We start from the raw sequence: 17,038 nt of genomic DNA, 5'->3' as shown, positions 1-17,038 counted from the left end.
AGGTTTTGGTTACTAACGCCCGTTAACCTATTTTTGTCTACCACATTACGAACAATAATATAGGCAATTTAGGTCGCATAGGTTAATCATGCAAAGTTAATCAAATTTCAAACTTTTCTAGGTAAATATTGACTAATAATAATAATAATAATAATTTAATTATTTATTTCAAGTAACAAAGACTAATTTTTGAATTACAATTAAAATTTTAAGTTAAGTACGTTACAATTTTAAATGTAGAAAACAGCAATGAGAAATAAATCTACAGTCTACTGTATTGCTTATCATCTTCAGGATGCTGTTGGAGCAATCCCGAACACGGTACATCAGGGAGCTGCATCTTTTTCTCATTATGGTGTAAAAACAGTTTACTAAGATTAATTATAAATTATGAACAACAGGCGTAAGGCACTTTTTATTTTAATCTTAAAATAATTTATCGCCTGCAGCTTTCAACTCGCAATGGTGCACATCGTTGAACGCCAGTAGAAAATTCTAATTGATTTACGGAAAATGTTTAACAAGGTGAGCGAAGTTTTGGATATTCGGAGACGAATTAAAATTAATGGCAGGTGTGCACTTTGCTTGTTTTCTGCTTTGTTGACCCACTTCCAAAGTTAGAAATTTAATTTATTATTTGTTTTCATTTTTTGGGCCAAAGAAGTGCTAAACGGAATTTTTCGACATTGCTTGTATGTTTTTTCATTCCTAATTGAAGTAGCGAATGAAGAAGTGGCAACGAGAGTTTTATTTAAGGACAGGAGTGTTATATAAAGTAGAATACTCATTTAAAAATCTGGTTAAATCTTATTACCTACAGCTATAATTCTGGTTTTAATAATTACTTCTTCTTTTATTTATTTTTTATTTTTATTTTTTAATATTATTATTATTATTTTCCTTTGCTATTTTATTTTTCAATCATCTCTCCCATTCTATTTTAGTCTCCTTCTTTTACTGGTGCTTAGTGTATGCTATATTTTATTTATTCCAACATGTTTATGCTATCTTAGTCCTATAACTATATTTATTATTATTATTTGAACCCTACCTATTTTACTATTCATCCCTACTATAACTCCTCACCTAAAGGTTGTCTGGAAGAGATCGCTGGTTAGCGATAAGACCGCCTTTTGTATTGTCTTTTAAATTAGTTATCTATTTTTATTTGTATCTTCTTTTATTGGGTACAATAAAGAGCATTGATTTGATTTGATTTGAATATACATGCTTTGCTATTTTTAACAACTTAGTAGTTTAGTAGACTTGGTTAGGTTTAGCCATAGATTAGTAAAGATTACTCATTTCTAACAAGAAAATGTAACCAGTTTTTACAATTGAAATTTTCATTGTCATCAGTTTTCGTGTTTGAAAATATTAAAAAAATGAGTGTTTAGAGCATTTACGAAATAAACGATACGTCTCCGCACTTTTTCTTCGATTTTGTGTTGTTTTTGCACCATTTAACTGCACATGTCGGCACTGTTCCGCGTAAATGACACCATGACAGTCGGAGACGTAATGGGAAAACTGTCAGACATTTTACCTATGTGTCAGCCATTTGTAGCTTCCTTCAAATAAAAGGCGGTGAGATATCTTTACTAATCTATGGGTTTAGCATTAACGATATGCGTTTTGGCGATTGCATCAATGTTGCATTAAAAATGTTTTGACGCCTTGCTACGTTCTATCACGGTTTTTTATATAATATAGGAGTAGCAGACGAGCATGCAGTCCACCTGATGGTAAGTGGCTACTGCCACCCATGGACATCTGTAATCAACCCCACATAGGATTAGATATTCTTACCTGAGGTCGACCACAGATGCGCCGCTACACCTGAGGACTAAGCTGGAAAAGTATGTCTCCCTTACCAACACCCTTCAAACCAGAACACAGCAGCACCTAACACTGCTGTTATTAGGCAGAAATAGGTGTGGCGGTGGTGCCGCCGGAGTCGAACCACAAAGGGTTCTCTACCACCTTCAAAATCCAATTTGTGCCTTTAGCGTTTGCATTTAAGCTGCATTGTGTTCAGTTCAGCTTGGCTGTCAGATGCAGGTATCCGGGGTGTAGAGATCGATCCCTAAATTTTCCGAAAATCAGCTAAATCGTCGATCGTTTCTTAGAACACTAAGAAAAAATCCTTACATAGGTAAAAATTCGTCACCACGTCTTTCAATGCAAATCAAAGACATAACATATTTTACATCTATCAAGGGCTATGTTGGTATGCCTTATGTACTACATACCTTAAAACACCCTTCAAACCACAACACACGGATAGATAATGTTGGCCACCGTACAACCCTTTCTCTGTTACAGCAGTATGTAATACTACAACATTCCTAAAAATAAAATAATAAAACTTATCTAAAAATCCACTCATTTCAGTGTTGAAATAAAATGTTGAGAATGTCGCTTGGAGAAGGCTCATTACGAGGTCTCTCTTTGTCAACTTTGAGTGGCAAGGTTGGGGCTTTTCGTATCTCAAATGGCTTTATAGACTATCCTTAATAATTCCGTCCTGTCCAAGATACCTACTATTTCTTGACGGACAAATAATTTTAGATTTACACGTAAAAAAGTATTGAGTTTACTACTCTATTGGTATGAAATTTGGTCTTTCATTCTAAGGATTCGGGTTTGAAACCCTGATCCTTCACCTCTGATTTTTAAGGAATTTACGTATTTAAAAAAACCTCTCTCACTCTCAAACTTAACTCAAGTAAAATTCTGTATAGAATATACTTAGTACGTTCAATTGTTTTTTTAAAGAATGGAGTATGGATTAAACCTAACCTTTTTACTTTAAGAATAATGCTGAACCCTGCAATAGAACTGGGAGGTTGCTACCATCTCTTAACACAATATTATTTTAATCATACTTTTCCTTTTTTATCAGGAAATTTAACTTTTTAAGCAAAATATGACAATTTCAGTTGGTTTTATACAATCGATAAGCGAAAAATTAATAAGGGTTTAAGTTTGCTCAACTGTGTATGACGGAATATTTTACTGTTTTAAGGAGGAAATAAAACTTTCCCGAACTATTATGGTATTAAAAGATGGTGGTTGGCCCCCTGAACTGCCATGAATATGATTTCTGTAGCTTCTGAGATCGCAAATGTGTAAAATATATTTCATATTTTTTCAGTCGAGAAAATAACAAGACTAAATTAAGATATTATTATGTAGTCGTGGAGGTAAACTTTATTATAACTTGATTCAATAAAAAAATATTTATCTATAGTTCTGTATGTTTGGTGAAAAGAAACTAGAAATACGAATTAAGTTACAATCTTTATTAATACAAGTTATACTAAACATTTCTATGAGTAGAATCTGTCTTACACTTTCCCCTAATTAATGTTTCACCACAACTACTTCAGAGGCGTCAACATTTTCACTGAAAAGAAATATAACAGAATGCCATTTCTATGTCAGTGGAGTAGTAAATTCATTTCCGTTCTTGAAGCAGGAAAAAAAGAAAAACGAAAAGTGAAAAAAGATAAAAGATAATAACCCTCTCTTGCTATATTTAAATACGGCGCTAATTACTTTCTCTTTTAATTGCCTCCCACTGAATGTCACAGTTAAAATTGTTTTTACATTCAGGGGAAATGTAAAGAAAGCTCTTCAAAGCTTTTGACGAGAAATTGTGAAACCTAGAATGTCTTTTTTATTAGTTTTTATTAATTTATTTTGTTACAGTTATAGTACCTAATACTTGATGATATTTCACTCTTCTATGCTAGGTCGTGTGCTCTAAATACCAAATATTTTTCAAAATTACTCGCATTTTTTTAATCGACTTCAGAGGGTAATGTTTTTTTGTCTACCACATTACGAAAAATAATATATGCAATTTAGGTCGCATAGGTTAATCGTGCAACGTTAATCAAATTTCAAACTTTTGTAGGTAAATATTGACTAATAATAATATTTTTTTAATTATTACTTCCCAGATTTTGATCCTTATAAGCAACACTATCAGATAGTGGAATAATATAATGAGTGTATTTTTTTTTTCAAAATGAACTCGTTTCTATTCCCGGCTAGGAAAAAAGTTTTTAAAAAAGTAATGATGCAGTTTTAGCTTTTATCAAAATCGGCGTCGTAACTTCGCAAATCTTCGTCGTCCTTTCAGCATTTTTCGCAAATCCTTATAGTTTCGGATTTGGCCCTGAACGCCCGTTTGAAAAATTCACCCTGTATATGTTGTATTACGAGTAAATAATGTTGACAATCTAAATTATATTAAATGCTTACTTTAATCTATTTTGTTGACACTTTCATCTATTTTGAGTTCGGTGTATATTTATCTTGGATATTTGATATTGTTCATCTTCGATAAGAAATCTTACACACTACGTGTATGTGCAGGAATCATCGAGTGTCAATGTAAATTTCCGTAACTTGTCCCTCAAATTTAACCATACATAGAAATACCTATCATCACATGAATTCGTGACATTTTACACCGACGCACCGAGCTCCGTTACCGCGCCCGGGTAATTTACACAGGTCGGCGGGTTCCAATTGAAACCGGCTCGTTATCGGGCCTATTTTAACATCGCTACGTTATTTTGCTTATAAATAGGGTAACATGACCGTTTATTTCACTTCCAGTTACGTCCGTTCCGTTAAATTTACGGGACCTGGCGACCTTATTAAAATTTCTTTATTAACACACGAAATGATTTCAAAAACGTTTAAAGTTAAGTAAGTCATAAAGGTCTAAGGGCAGCCGGGTTCCTAGCCGGGTAGGTATACTGCTCATCTCAAAGGGAGTTGGTACTTCTGTATCAAACCTTAAAGGGTTCAACCAATTTCAAGGTTATATACAAATTATTTTTATGGGCTCTTTTAATATATAATCAATATTCCATAACGCAGTCCATTTTAAAACGGACCATAATAATATATATTTTTTTTATATAATATAAGAGTAGCAGACGAGCATGCAGTCCACCTGATGGTAAGTGACTACTGCCGCCCATGGACATCTGTAATCAACCCCAGATAGGATTAGATATTCCTACCTGAGGTCGGCCACAGTTGCGCTGCTACCCCTGAGGACTAAGCTGGAACGCCTCGGAATAGTCTGTCTCCCTTACCACACCCTTCAAACCGAAACACAACAGCGCCTAACACTGCTGTTATTAGGTAGAAATAGGTGTGGCGGTGGTGCCGCCGGAGTCGAACCACAAAGGGTTCTACCACCTTCAAATGTAAATAATCGAGGGTTACGGTTTAATTATATTTAGATTAAGCCAAGGGTCGACCTCTGGATAACCGTAAGTAACGCGTAATCGCTTTATCACCGGGTGTTAGGTTTATTACTTAATAATCTACTTTTATACCGTCTAGTTCCCGTAATAGTAGTAGTGTTAGTACAATTGTCTATATGTCATGTAGATAATGGAAACCTATATTAATGTAAAGGTGTTACAATTCGCTATGTAATATTACTGTTTGGCAATAGGTATCGCGATTCTTTCCGAAAAAGATCGATTCTTGAATCGATTAGAATCGAAGTGTGATAAAGGTTGATGATGGAACAAATTAGAAAATCATTATAACACCTGAAATGTTTTTAGATTGTAACATACAATGTAACACACTTTTATTTATAAAAATGTGTCTGATATAAAAACAATAATAACAACAATAGGATATTAAATATTTGCGTCTTTGCTCTCACACTGAGAGGAAACCCGTGCTCAGCGTTGGGATAGTAAATAATTACCTGTAGCTACTCATTATTACACCGTAGCCTAATACCGAAGAATTTCACGTTCAAAAAATAATGTGAAAATATACAAGTTCATTAGCAACTTTCTTCCGTATAAGATAGGCGGAATGAGTTATTTAAAACTCATCAACACGTAATGAAGTACTAAGGGACTGGCGAACATTCCGTCCCATCTAGATAACAGACGATCGTTAGCCCTGCGTAAAAGTTACTACGGTCTTAGATTTTTTGCAGTAATAGTTACATATGTTTCCAAAAAGATTTGAAACTTATCTAACCTTGTATACCGCAGACCTGTACATTACAGGTCTATGTTATACATGTAGTGTACATCTTACTTTTACTATTTTTATCTACTGATGTCTAGAACTATTAAATATAAAATAGGGGGCCAATAGAGAAATACATCCTGTTTCAGGTTATAAATATTTTAAAACCAGTTTCTTTCCCTCTTCTCCAAATTTTCACGAGTGCTTAGAACTACAGCAGTTTATATTAAAAATTAATATGTATTTTAATTTGTTTAAATTTATATCCTTTATTCATAAAATTGAATTTAAGTTTGGTCCCCAGTTTTCGTAACTATTTTAAATATTTAATATTTTTTTGTTGTCTTTGTTTATGAAATATTTAAAAATGAATTTATTTAATAAATAAGTAATGATAATTTTCACCTCCAAAATATACAACAAGTTAATGGTAATAAAAGGAAAATTAAGTAATATCCGATTTATTTTTACACCATTCTATTATATACTTCCCTAATATATTTCGATTATAGTTTAAGATTCGTTTAATGACGTAAAATGACGTTACCATGACGGCAAAAACCATATGATCGTGTTTATATTTAGGTATAAACGTCACAACGCAGCCGCAGTACAGAATTTATTCAGCGCGCAGTCGTAATCGGCTAATAGGTTAGGAGTACACGTGTTTGACATTTCCTTTATTATCAGATATAATACAATGGATCCGATTAATTTGCAAGAAATGAGTGCGAGTGAATTGAAAAAGTTCCTCGATTCCTTCGATCACGTGTTCTCGGATTGTGATGGTAAGTACTGTGAGAATCCTGTGGTTTTATTATGGGTTGGTTTTTATTGATTGTTATTAATGCAATGTGTCATCGCTGCATTGCATGAAGTTAGCGATTTCTATGTATCGTTGAGTCACGTTAAAATTATTAATGAAATAGTAATTGACGTTGCATCAGAATACTTAAAAATAAGGCAGAAGTTATGATAATATTGAATAAGGTAAAGGATTAACGATGATTTCTAGTGATGTATATATCCACCAATTCGCACTTGGTCACCGCTGTGGACTATGGCCTTAACCCCTTTTATTTTGAGGGGAGACCCGTGCCCACCAGTGGAGCAGTAATGGGTTGATGACATATGCTTATAAAATAGTTTTGTTTCGACTAATAGCAATTGGTTGCATGCATGGCGTTTATCGATCTTCGATCCGTCAAGGTTAGGTAATCTACACATTCAAAGTTAGCTTTAGTGTTGCTAATTTGTTTGTAATATTTATGGATATTTTAAAGATAATTGTAAAGTACAATGAGTAAATTAATAAATTGTAAAGTTTTAGTTACAATTTTAAGATTACGGAAGTTAACATAAATGTAATTTAAATATTTAATCTTTTACAGGCAAAGCAATTAAACATTTTCTATGCGTTAACTCACATTTTAAGGAAATGAGATAATAATAAAAAAAAAGCTAGAACAATCTACTTCGTAAACTTGAACATAGCTGAGTTTGTAAATTATTAACCAACCATCTTAGACATATCTGGAGTGGAAAATATCTTATGCCACTTTGTAGGAAATCCTCTATCTTGGGGTGTGCTTTGTCTACTGGAGTACGGGACTACTTTCCCGAAAAATTGGAATTCTACCTGGGACCCTAATCTATCATAACAATCTATCATAACTATCATAACAACGCATTTACCTACAGATCTACTTATAAAAACGATAATTTAAAAGAATATTATGAAAACTTAGAAATACAGTCTCATTTATTATTACTTATGTACATCGGGTTTAACTAGAAATTATAATCACATAGTATAGTCACATTATGTGACTACATGTATTATGTATAATTTACTGATACATCGCTTTATCTTGTGGTGTGATAATAATCCTACGCCTATTCTATATCTATTCGCAATATGATTTAATCTGCTTATCATCAATGCCTAAATAAATATTATACGAGAATCAGCTCTTTACGGAACAGCTAATGTTGAAAATGATTTGCCGTTTTCTACCTAAGTATTAATAGATGATAATGATCTTGGTACCGGCGTTTAACCATGCGTGATTTAATACTTTCTGGGAATAAACCAAGGGCGAAACTAGTTCCCAAGAAACTTTTCAGACAGTAGGTAGGTAAAATTATTCAATAGAGCTTATTTAACAGTTTATGATGCTTTTTTGTATTAAACAATCAGTAAAATGCGAGTAGAACTCATGCAACGTACTCTACATGTAAGTATTTTTGTGTTTAGGAAGGAAATATTTTGTATTTGGTAACAAAATTGTTAACGCACTTTCACTTAGAAGATTTTCGTTACTGAGATGTAATCCTTTCCCACTGTTGGGCACGGGCTTTTCCCCACAAATGCCCTTTGATCGTACTTCATAATTCTTCTCACTTCTTACTTCAGTATGGATTGATTATTCAATTACCAATACATACAGACAAACATTAAAAGAATACGTTTTGACATCTTGCAAATAATGCAACACCTCAAAAATAATTATTACGGTTACGTGCAATATTTTTAAGTACATATAAAAGATGACGCGTGTAAAATGTTGATATTGTTGCACACGAATCATATTGCATCATATGTCATTCCAAATCCCTACAAAGATAAAAATCGCTTGATCAACAATATGGTAGAAACGATTGTGAAAAACAATTTATGAAATTGGAACATGTTTTAGGTATTGTAATATTGTAAAGTTATAACCTTAAAAAAGCATGAACTGAATATTAAGGATCTTATAATTATTTTCTGGCATATAACATGTACTTCAAATTTTATCAATAGCCTTTTTGCTTTTTATAAGATCAAAGTAGCAAATTAATATGTCTACCTGGGATCAGTCGTAGATGCGTTGCTTCTAAATTAAACAGCTTTCGTATGGAAATAGATAACGCAGCGGTACATCTATGCAAATAATTCCTTTTACATTTGTATTAACTTCCAAAATTTGTCCTCATCAACATTATCAACTCGATTCTTCGTTTCTGGGAAATGATTTCATGTTTATTAGGCCATAGTCCATCCTGGCCCGTGCGTATTAGTATACTTCACATACCTGTGAGATTTATATAAAAAAATCTATAAGATTTATATAAGTTTAAGTTACCTTACGAATTTATAATACGCACATAACTTTGAAAAATCAGAGCTGCATGCTTAGGATTTGAACCTCAGACGAGAGAACCAAAATCAGCTACTATTTTAACTTCCTCCTTCCCAGGCGTTCTTTGGACAGAAACCACTCCACTCCCAGGATCAGGAGACTTTATCAAGTTGATGAGGCGGCTCGGGAAGACCGTGAACTTTGTCTCCAATAACAGTATTCGTACACGGCAAAACTACGAAGATCTGTTCAGGGAAACAGATATAGAAGCTGGTTACGTGAGTATTTTGAAGAATTTTAATAGACTCAAAAAAGTAGGAGACCAAAAGTACCTCATTAATATAATAATCGTTTATACCTTTACAATTGACTACAACTTTTTATATAAGTATTATTTTCCAGTATTACTGAACATTTTTTCTACGACTAAGATTAGAAATATCGGAATATAGGAGCATTATTTGAAGGTGGTAGAACCCTTTGTGGTTCGAACTCGGCGGCACCACTGCCTCACCTATTTATATCTACAGCAGTGTTACGCTGTTTGTCCACTGCAACCGTCACCGAGCCGATACCGATAATTAATGACGGCGCCGAAGTAGCGTACATATATTTATTACAGCAGCTTGTCCACCGCACGCCCGTCACCCGGTAGGAATCTAATCTTACCTAAGTTTCATTGCAGATGTTTATAGGTGGAAGAAACCCATTAACCATCAGGTGGACTGCATGCTCGTCTGCTTCCATTCATATATTATAAAAAAATCCTAACCTTTGTTACAGGAAAATCTTTCAGTTCCGTCAGTAGCAATCGCAGAGTTCCTTAAATCGAAAAATTCCAACAAGACTGTCTACTGCGTATCTTGTCCTGAAACAATAAAAGTGTTGCAAGCAAATGGATTTAAGTGCAAGTATGGGGTTAGTATTGCAAAGTAATTAATGTTGCATTAATAATGCATGAAAATGACGGGAATATGAACCCTGATGAATGTTCTAAAATTTATGAGGATCTAACGAGAGGCATTCGGGCCATCTAGTTAACAATGGTCTGCACCCGTCTTAATGACCGAGATTCTCAATAGTAGATATTATTATTAGGATCTTCCTTGTGGTATTGTCTTATTTCTGATTGGTAAGAGTAAGAAAAAGGTTGCGTGTTTTATATTCTATATATTGCACAAAATATACGGGGTCTTATTGCTGAACACAACCATCTTGGAGTCAGGACTCATGGAATAAATCCTTTTGGTGTTTCAATGTAAATTACCGAACGTTCCACTAATATAAAACTTTTTGATAATAATGTTGAGACATCTTTGTGAATTCATTGACATAGCTATTAACTACATACGTTTAGGTAAGATTTTGTTTCGAAGGGTATGGTAACATATATCTACTTATGGCATTTCAACTCAGAAATGATTTCAGCCGGACGTGGGCGCAGACTCATACACAGAATATGTGCATTACCTCGATGATGACGAGGAAATAGGTGCAGTGGTGTTCGACTGTGACTTCAGGGTCAACATGCCTAAGATGTACAAAGCCATTACGTACCTGAAACGGCCAGATGTCCTATTCATTAATGGAGCCAGTGACAAAACTGTGTCTCTGAAGCCAGGGTCGATGATATTTAGTAAGTACACACCTATCGCTGCCTCATAAGAGCAGTTTTAAGCGCTGCTGTGTTCTGGTTTGAAGGGTGTGGTAAGGGAGACATACTTTCTAGCTTAGACCTCAGGGGTAGTGGCGCATCTGTGGCCCACCTCAGGTAGGAATATCTAATCCTATCTGCGGTTGATTGCAGATGTCCATGGGAGGCAGTAGCCACTGACCATCAGATGGACTGTATGCTCGTGTGCTACTCTTATATTATATTGTTCCATTATTTGTGGTCAAGTCACAAATAAGATGTTCTAATGTAAAATCTCATACTAAGATACAAATATACGACGAAAACATTTATAGTTTTTGTAGACGACAAAGTAAGGGGTAGCTTAGTAAGTGTTGTTAAACATTTTAATGAGGTAATTTAGATACGAAAACCAAATAATTAATGGGCTTAATTCTTTCAAACAAACTCGCATTTTTTAATTTTGGTACTGATGCTTGGATAAATAATATTAAAGGCACTGTTGTATGTCGTTTTTACATTTAGAGGGTTATAAGCGGGATGTTTTGAGTGTTGAGACTCCATCAATATATGTACATTATTAAAAGGAATTTTGAATTGTAAATAAATTATATTACTGACTAAGTGATTAATAAATTATAAAAGGTCCTGGTTACAATTTCATGATTCATAGTGAAATCAGACATTTCAGTGTAGGTTCAGATAATCCTACGTTTACTTTTGTAGGTATTGGTGTATTTACGGAGATAGTGGCATCAGAGGCTAAACGACAACCCTTAGGGTTGGGAAAACCAGGCAAGATGTTTGGAGACTTCGCAATGAAGCGAGCCGGTGTTACAAATGTCAGCAGGGTGCTCTTTATCGGTGATACGTGAGTGTTTATGCATAGTTTCTTTGATATCTTATACGCACTTGCTGACAACTTGCTGACTTGTCAACAAGTGAATCATAAAGGGTGTTCCTATGAGAATACTTTCTTATTCACTTCTTGACTTGTTATAGAAGTAACTTTTACTACGGTACGTATTTAGGGACTTTTGCAGTCATTTGTTTTTACCTGACTGTCGGGAGTAATATTTTTTAAGCATATGAATGTATGTCTCTTGTCATCTTGCTGCGTGTTTTTTGTCATCCTGCAGGACAAACAGCCTGACGGATTTTTACAAATGATGTGTGGTTTGATTCGCCTTAATTGTGAGAGTGACATTGGCTATATTCTTACGCAGTCGGGTTTCTGTTTTTATTAATCTATAAATTAATTATAATTATTTTGTTCCATGTACCTTATTACTTTAATAATAAGTTAATTGTTATTATTGAACTCGATTTAGTTAGACTACTATTTAAATGCTTGAAATAGTAACAACATTGAACAATCGTAACTCATGGTCAATAATTAGGTAATACCTGCATAACTAATTCCTAATTAAATAATGTTCCATAAAATTAATTCTCACGATTAAACCAGTAATGTAATTACTAATAATAGGAATCAAGGTCGCAAGAAGTGAATTTTATTGCATTTGAGTGTAGAAAAAGTTGAGCTTTTCCGTACAAAAAACCTTGACGGTACAGTGTCGTATTTTTTAGGTCCTAGCCTAGAATAGTGTTATAATTTCTCTGCTTGGATGTTGAAGAAGACGAATGACTGCAGCCCGTTTTGTTTCACTGCTGGGCCTGAGTCTCTATCTATAATTCAAGGAAAGCAGGAGTGCACTCCCTCCTTTACGCTGTTGTGTGTTGATGGGGAAAGGGTTAGTTCCCCACAACTAACCCTATATATTTATCTTTTTGTCTACGATAACCGCAGCAGAGAATTTCCATTTTTTTACCTTCTCATTTCAATTTTGCTTTATAGGATCGAGCAAGACATCGGGTTAGGCAGAGCTTGCGGGTTTCATACGCTCTTAGTACTCACCAACGTTTCTAAGGAGAAGATGATGGCGCATCCAACTACAAAACCTGAGTATTACGCGCAATCTCTTGAAAGCTTAGTACCATTACTTAGTCAGTAAAGTAGGTAATAAATAAAGCACTGTATAACTAAACCAAAAATGTATTGTACCAAAAATATCTAGTAGTTCAATAATAATCGCATTCCCTGTTCAATTGCACTAAAGCACAACTAATGTATCAATGAAGTAGGTACTTGATAAACTGCTGATACTGCTTGATTCTGCTGTATAAGTATAATTTAAAAATCACTGTATAGTACTGAATAAAAACGACAAGTACGTAAATATACAACTATATATACACAATTGTAAAGTTCAATAATTGCATTCCCTGATAAATTATACAAATGTATAAATTAAGGAAATATTTGTTGACTGTATATTTAAAATATACGAGATTTTTGTATAATGTCTATTAAAATAGAAAATATACTACGTAATACTGTTTTTACGTAACTGAGTATTATCAATAATTCCATATTTTTGTTACATGTTTGTGTTATTGTATTCATGTCAATAGTAAAAAAAAACTCTTTTCGTAAAGAGCTGTATTATTTAAAATATGTTGCGTTTAACGTATTATTAACATTACATAGTCTATTTTTACTAACCATTGTTTTGTCTCCTGTTCAAATATAATAATTTCAAACAAGAAAATTCCTTACAAAATACGTGATATTATATGTCTGTATAATATATTTCTTATAAGCCTGTATAATTAGATTTAAAAAGTGCTTTACTAAGATGGTTGAAAATTGTGAAAACTTATCGATATCGAAGCTTAAAATAGCTACTTTATATTTTGACTGTAATCATTTTCAAGATTATATTTTTATATACAGCAATATATATTTGTGATAATAGAAATAAAATGTACAAAAGCATATTACACTTTAGTTTTAAGTAGTAAATTCAAAATAAACGGTATTAAACAAATATCAAGTTTTATTTGACTATTTTCTACAGTATTATCTTTACGAATTTAATTAACCATCTTATTTGATATCTCAAGTAATTAATGCGAAGCTAACAATGATAATAAAAGATAATGTTTACTTTACTTTTACGATATCATTTTCTTTAAGACGGTAAAAGGAATTGTTTTCTGTTCAACTTCATGAACTTGATTACTTGTGAAAGTTTTCGTTCATGGTTGGGATGAGGAATATTCTTTCAGTGCTGTTCCCAATTTTAGGTACGAGAATTCTAGAATTAAAGGAGTTAAAGTTTTGTGCCAGACCCTTTGTGCTTCGACTCCGGAGACTACACCGCTACACCTATTTTAGCTTTATTACAACAGTGTTAAACGCCACTGTGTACTATTTATAAGGGTATAAGCGAACAAACTTATCCAAGGCGTTCCAACCTAGTCTTTAGAAATGTCAACCACAATATTTAAGATTTACTTGGCAATGTTTAAGAAACCAAAAAGTGATCTACAATTTCTAATACAATCCCGGATCAAGGATTCGAAGGGATAAAATTGATTCCAGGTAGCGTGACATTTATATTTCGTCCTTCAATAAATCTTGCCAAAGACTTTCCACAAGCGGAAACGTCGAAATGCGCGTTACCGTTGTCACCGATACTGAGTATCGGATTCGCTCTTGTGGAGAAGTTGATAAAACCCATTGTGGTTTGATTCCGGAGACACCACCGCCATGTCTTTTTCTCTTAAAAAGTAGTTTGAAACGTTGCTATGTTCTAGGTTGTAGGATTACACAAAATAGTCACACATGAGACATTTCTGTTAAAACCTTAGTAGTATCATCAGTGATTTCGGGAAAGTAAAGTAAGATGCGTTTATACCAAAAAAATCTAATGTTTTCACCTGTTTCCACCAAAATCTTCCATCTGAAATATTAGTCGAACGCGGAAAAGCTGTGAAGGCCGCTAGGGCCAGTAACTACAACATTACAACGTAAACAAAACATGGTGCCAACTGGGATGAAACTAAGAATAGTTCACCTTGCAATTTCACGAATGATGGAAGTTTATTCTGTTTAGTGGCTAACCAGAGTGTCAGATGTCGTAGATCTTCCGTCTTCGCTCTCGTATTTATCACGCGTTATGAAGCAGAAAATCTCTTACCTGAAACGTCACCTATGCCGCATAGCTAATAACATATTCCGCTTAGATAGGATTACAATATATAAGTTTTTAAGCACGTTAGACCTAGTAATTTACTTTTTATAAACTATTTATAAAATGGAATTAAAAAACTAATAACATTAAAAAGGTTAAAAAACTAAATTCGTCCGATATAGCCCGTTTAATACAATTTCATCACTGCAGAGGCCATCGTTCTAAAATTGTGTCATAGATTTATTAAGGGACACGGCACGTAAATTGGGTTACGTTATCGGATCACAGAACTCGATCCCGGTGTTGAATTTGTTAAGGACGTACGTGCAATTATTATCGCTCTTTTTACACTGTTAAAAATCAAATAAGATCCTGTTCTACAAAAAAGTCATATCGAAAATTCTGATAGTGTTGTAATATTGTAAGATACATGTGGATTTTTCTGGGCCCAAGAATACGGCTTTGTCATATTTTTGTACCTAATACAAGAATAATAAACGAGAATGCAGTCTAATGGTAAGTAGCTACTGCTACCCATAAATATCTGTAATAAATCCATATAAGTTTATATTCTTACACGTGGTCGACCACAGATGCGCCGCTACTCCTGAGGACTAAGCTGGAATACCTCGAAATATTATGTCGGCATTAGGCAAAAATAGATATGGCGATGGCGATTAAATATCCGTTTCATGTTTTTTTTTATAATATAGGAGTAGCAGACGAGCATGAAGTCCACCTGATGGTAAGTGGCTACTGCCGCCCATGGACATCTGTAATCAACCCCAAATAGGATTAGATATTCCTACCTGAGGTCGGCCATAGATGCGCCGCTACCCTTGAGGACTAAGCTGGAACGCCTCGGAAAAGTATGTCACCCTTACCACACCCTTAAAAACGGAACACAGCAGCGCCAGACACTGCTGTTATTCAGCAGATATAGTTGTGGTGGTGGTGCTGCCGGAGTCGAACCACAAAGGGTTCTACCATCTTCAAAAATGTTGTTGCGCAAATAGTCATCAAAGAAGAGTTCGAGACAATATATATATTCATCTTAGCGTATGTCCATGGTACCAAGTCGTGAGTGTCGTAAGATGTAGAGGGGCCAACGACCAGCGACACGAAACTATAGTGGAAACACACAATGACGTTACGCTATAGTATACAGCGTAATACTTACAAACATTGTAAGTTGAATAGCTTGTAAAAATGAGTACCTACATGAAACTGCTGCAGCGCACACACCAATGTGCTTTCACATCGAGTAGCAATCCCCAAGTGAGCACCTAACTTTTACGATAACGAATATTATCGTACGTGTTCGTGCTATGTATGTAATGCTATTACCTTGTGACAGCTATGTCACAAGGTTTCATTAAGAGGCGAATTTTCCTTAAAAGCTTGCAATGTTTTTATAAGGATACATTAAGTCTATTTGTAATCTTGTTATATGTACATTATTACATTATTTACAATTGTATGCTAATCCTGAAAAGAATAAAAATCTGGAACTTCAGCCTCTGGAGATCCAGATTGACCTCTCTTTAGTAGTGATGTCTCTTTAGTAGTGATAATCGTCATGTAGTGATCAAAATGGATATTAGAACTTTTTCAGTTGGGAGTTTTGGGCAAGAGGTATTGTAGAAGAATGGATCAAGTTATGAAGACTGGTTTTAAATGCGAGTGAAACTGTATATAACTATTTTCAATGTAGGATTTTTTCTTATTTTCATAATAATAAGCCACCGTTATGTGATTATTTCGTTGAAATTACTGGAAAAAGCATTCAATATATTGTCATAAATGTTTCTAGCAAAGTAACTTATGACGTCATGCACTTTAGTAACGAGTGGCTATCCTCGAGCGAACACCTAGGTTTTACGATAACAAATATGACGACAGGTACACGCGACGCAATGTACCCATCTACTATACGCTTTTAGTCTTACAGGCTTTTAAAGAAGTTTTACTTCTCTAGGTGCATAAGAGAGTATACCTAGTCAAAATAAAGTATCCGCGGAATTTTGAAATGCAAGTTTTTTTTTTTTTCTTTGTATAATGTATAAAGTACCAAGTGACTAATAGGTACTTTATATTAATTACGATCTAGTCTAATTTATGACTAATTAGTAATTCTACGCTAACTTAAACTGCTAAATAATCATATAATGAAGGTGGCGTCCTCTGACACTGCACTTCTTTGTTTTAACACA

At 34.1% G+C, this 17,038-nt stretch overlaps 1 protein-coding gene across 2 annotated transcripts in view; it reads left to right on the top strand.

Moving 5' to 3' along the window:
- Positions 1 to 13,635, top strand: part of LOC140744763 (uncharacterized) — a 34,287-nt gene extending 20,652 nt beyond the window's left edge. Inside the window, exons 1-6 of one of the 2 annotated variants that reach the window (XM_073076412.1) lie at positions 6,631 to 6,815; positions 9,270 to 9,430; positions 9,936 to 10,070; positions 10,581 to 10,788; positions 11,512 to 11,656; positions 12,644 to 13,633. In XM_073076412.1, the coding sequence (XP_072932513.1) occupies positions 6,728 to 6,815; positions 9,270 to 9,430; positions 9,936 to 10,070; positions 10,581 to 10,788; positions 11,512 to 11,656; positions 12,644 to 12,800 (894 nt within the window). In that variant the 5' untranslated portion in view covers positions 6,631 to 6,727 and the 3' untranslated portion in view covers positions 12,801 to 13,633. Of the gene's footprint in view, positions 1 to 6,630; positions 6,816 to 9,269; positions 9,431 to 9,935; positions 10,071 to 10,580; positions 10,789 to 11,511; positions 11,657 to 12,643 lie in introns of those variants that run through there. The other variant, XM_073076413.1, reaches the window with a different exon arrangement.
- Positions 13,636 to 17,038: the final 3,403 nt, after the last annotated feature.

The sequence above is a fragment of the Epargyreus clarus genome, unplaced genomic scaffold (genome assembly GCF_041222505.1).
Source record: "Epargyreus clarus isolate Ecla_fem2 unplaced genomic scaffold, WU_Ecla_fem_2.2 ptg000009l, whole genome shotgun sequence".
In the NCBI taxonomy this organism is placed as follows: domain Eukaryota; kingdom Metazoa; phylum Arthropoda; class Insecta; order Lepidoptera; family Hesperiidae; genus Epargyreus; species Epargyreus clarus.
This window is presented reverse-complemented; position numbering and strand designations above follow the sequence as displayed.